Below are 3,191 nucleotides of genomic sequence, written 5' to 3'. Positions count from 1 at the left end.
ATTAAATACGAGTTTTTTACATATTTATATATTGGAGTTGGGCTCAGCCTTATAGTCATTACTGCTTTTGTAGGTTGAGGGTTGGGTAATGGCTGAATTGAGTACTCTAAAGTCAGGGTTGGCTTGTGTTGACCTCAGAATGACTCGATCCAACTAGGCCCGGGTTGCATCCCCACAAAGTGAAACAGAATTGAATTGACAAAGTCATTAACATTGTAAAGTAATTGAACAAGTACAAATAGTTGGGTGGTAATTAAGATGCATCTCTGAGAGACCAAGAAAAACACAACCAATAAAATGAACAAAGTCATGGCAATTCATCAATACAGTAGAGATAAAACACACAAATATTAATTAACAATAGATATATAAAGACTTGAATCGATGCAGAATTTGAAAGGTTGCCATTCCACTGTGCGCCACCGTTGAAAGGGTTGTAGATCGGTGATCATCGACTTGCATGTAATTATGCGTGGATATACACCCAGCTGACTGAGCTATTCAACCAGAGTAGTGGCTATAGTAGGTCAAGAACCATGGACAAAGAAAGAGAGCACAGAAAACAAGGACGATGAAAAGGTGAGAACAAAAAATAAAGTTGCAACAATGAGTGAAACAATCGTCCACGGATTTTTTAAACGTTCGCGCTTGAAAATTGCTCCCCAGACTTTCCAACGCTTGTCATAATGGTTATTAAGATCCGTGCAGACGTCTTCATAATAGAAGTGGTGGAGGAAAGCTCCTTTTCTAAGATTGTTGAACAGATCTGATACTTCTTCATGGTTAACCAAGCCAAGCGTGATTATTCCTTTCTTGTAGAGGTACTGGACATCCTCTGGAGTGTTGATGAGGCTATCCATGAGGAAGGCATAAGACGTGATCCGACCAGTACATTTAGGGAAATACTGCTCAAATGCAATCAAATTTTGAAATAAGCATTCGGTGTAGCTATGAACACGTAAATTGGGGATTTCTAATACACCATTTGTGAAGCTTATGCCTAAGAAGCTATCAGCATTCTCCTTCTTCCTGAACTTGACTCCAGCTTCTATGAGTTGTGTCACAGAGTAATTACTTAATTTGGCCTCTCGACTACTCTTCCCTGTGATTTCCAATTTCGATGAATCACACATAAACTTGCGCAGTAAATGGAGTATATGCTTGGTCGTTTCGGGTAGAAACACTTTCACGTTTTGGATTGGAGCTATGTCTTGAAAGAAATAATAGACAAGTTCAATGAGGGATATTGATGAGATGTGGATGGTTTTTTTAAGTAATAGGTCAAGGATAAAAAAGGGAAGTTGGTTTTGAAGTAATAACATGTCGTGTAGTATTCTTGGGAGCATCTTCTTGGATACTGGGCCCTCTTCATCATCGTTGTTGTCCTCGGTTTTGCTGCCGATCACAGCTTGTGGGTGTTCTCTCTCATACATTCTACATAACAACTCGAGAATGAAGCAACCATCCACTAACATCATTGTCACAAACTCATTACTATCGATGAATTCTATCTCTTCGGAATACCACCTTCGAGCCTTTTTTTCTTGTTCTTTCAAGGCTTCGACGCAGCTATCCAAGGTTGTTTCCCAGCTGCAGTTGGGATTACGGCGCAGAAAGTATCTGAGATATTTGTTTTTCTGTTTTCTGGTACCATGTTTTATTGTATAATAAAAGGGGCCAATGGAAACTATCTGAGGCACATACACCTTTCCATTGATCTTGACAAGCGCCTTTGGTATTCTGTAGATACTACTAAGGGATTTTGGAGGTTTTGTATTATCTCTAAGACCACAGTCCTGTATGATGGATTCTAACAGCTTCCCATGACGCTCACCCTTTCCTTGTGGAGCCTTTTCCCTGGCATCATCGTTATTTCACTTAGAAAAGAAGAATAAAGAAGAATAGTTTGGAGAGAATTTTGGGTGGTTTCAAACCATGATTATATTTATTTATATAACTATGGGCTGTCATGTCATAGAATGAACTTAATTATATAAATTCAACTCAACAGTTCTATTAAATTAACTAATTAATTTAAGATTAATGGGGTTTCTAAACCATTAATTAATTTATTACAACTGATCTATTTTAATAATCTCACATGATTATTAAAATAGGAGGTGTGCACGTCACCTTGTTTAAAATGAATCACCCGTTAATGTGGTAATTCCGTTAAACCTGATAGAAAAGCACAAAAAATGAAAAGAATCTATTCATTCGAACTTCCTCCCATTTTCTCCTCCAAGCCCTAACAACCATGTAGCATACCAGCACCGGTGATTCCAACACAGGCTTGTTGACAACATTGCCTTCAAAATCCGAAGAACAACCCCCCAACATGCAATAATTGTTTAAAACTAGATGATGGATCATCTATGTTGCCCATGATCGATCCATTGGAAAAGCGATTGTTCATGGCTGGGCAAAGCTACAAATCCCAACAAACATACTCTCCAAACTTCCATTCCAAAGCCACATTTTTACACTCTAGTGGTGCTGCTGTTAACAATCTTTGTGAAGTTGGAATAGGTTGAAGCTCCTAGGCCCTTTCGTCCTTCTGGGAACCACCACCCACAACATAACTCTCAGGTTCAGCTACGGTAGCTGAATCGCCACCACGTCGGCTGTGTTGGTTGAGCCACCACCTCCACCTAAGCAAGAAGATACGGGGTTGAGGTAGATGTAAGAAAACTTGGGCTTCTTCTCACTGCCCAGACTTATAGTCCTTCCACTTCTATCTAGAGAGAAGATGGTTTTCGGTATTGTGGAATTATCGTGGACAGGACCGTTTTGGTCCTATCCACATTAGTGTGAAAATAGTGTGGATAGGGATGGGATACACCCCAATTTATCGTCCATATTATTTTTTTGTGGATGCACCACACTAAGATGTTGACAGTTTGTGGGTAAGATTCAGTGTAAAACACTTGTGTTACATTTGTCCAACTACTCTTATTTTATTTAATCTTTTAATATATTATAATTTATATAAAAATTATTTTTTAAATTATTTATTGCTGAAGATAATATTATAATGACATAAATATTTATTTATTTTATACTTATTAGTAATTATGTATTGGTGTTTTATTTTATCCATTATTATTTTATATTATTATTTCAAATTATTTTTTGTTTAAAATGTGGTTTTTTTTCATTCATGATCCTACAGGTGGAAATGGATCAAATCA

General features: G+C 37.5%; 1 protein-coding gene across 1 annotated transcript; it reads right to left on the bottom strand.

The window, feature by feature from the left end:
• Window positions 1-527: 527 nt before the first annotated feature.
• Window positions 528-1,871, bottom strand: LOC148844132 (UPF0481 protein At3g47200-like; the record flags this gene model as incomplete). Its single annotated transcript, XM_088959506.1, has 1 exon — window positions 528-1,871. A coding segment is annotated over one exon (1,344 nt), but the record flags the coding sequence as incomplete, so codon positions are not given.
• Between the last annotated feature and the right edge of the window lie 1,320 nt (window positions 1,872-3,191).

This window comes from Nelumbo lutea, chromosome 8 (assembly GCF_056320005.1).
Source record: "Nelumbo lutea isolate HS-2025 chromosome 8, American lotus-T2T, whole genome shotgun sequence".
NCBI classification, from domain to species: domain Eukaryota; kingdom Viridiplantae; phylum Streptophyta; class Magnoliopsida; order Proteales; family Nelumbonaceae; genus Nelumbo; species Nelumbo lutea.
This window is presented reverse-complemented; position numbering and strand designations above follow the sequence as displayed.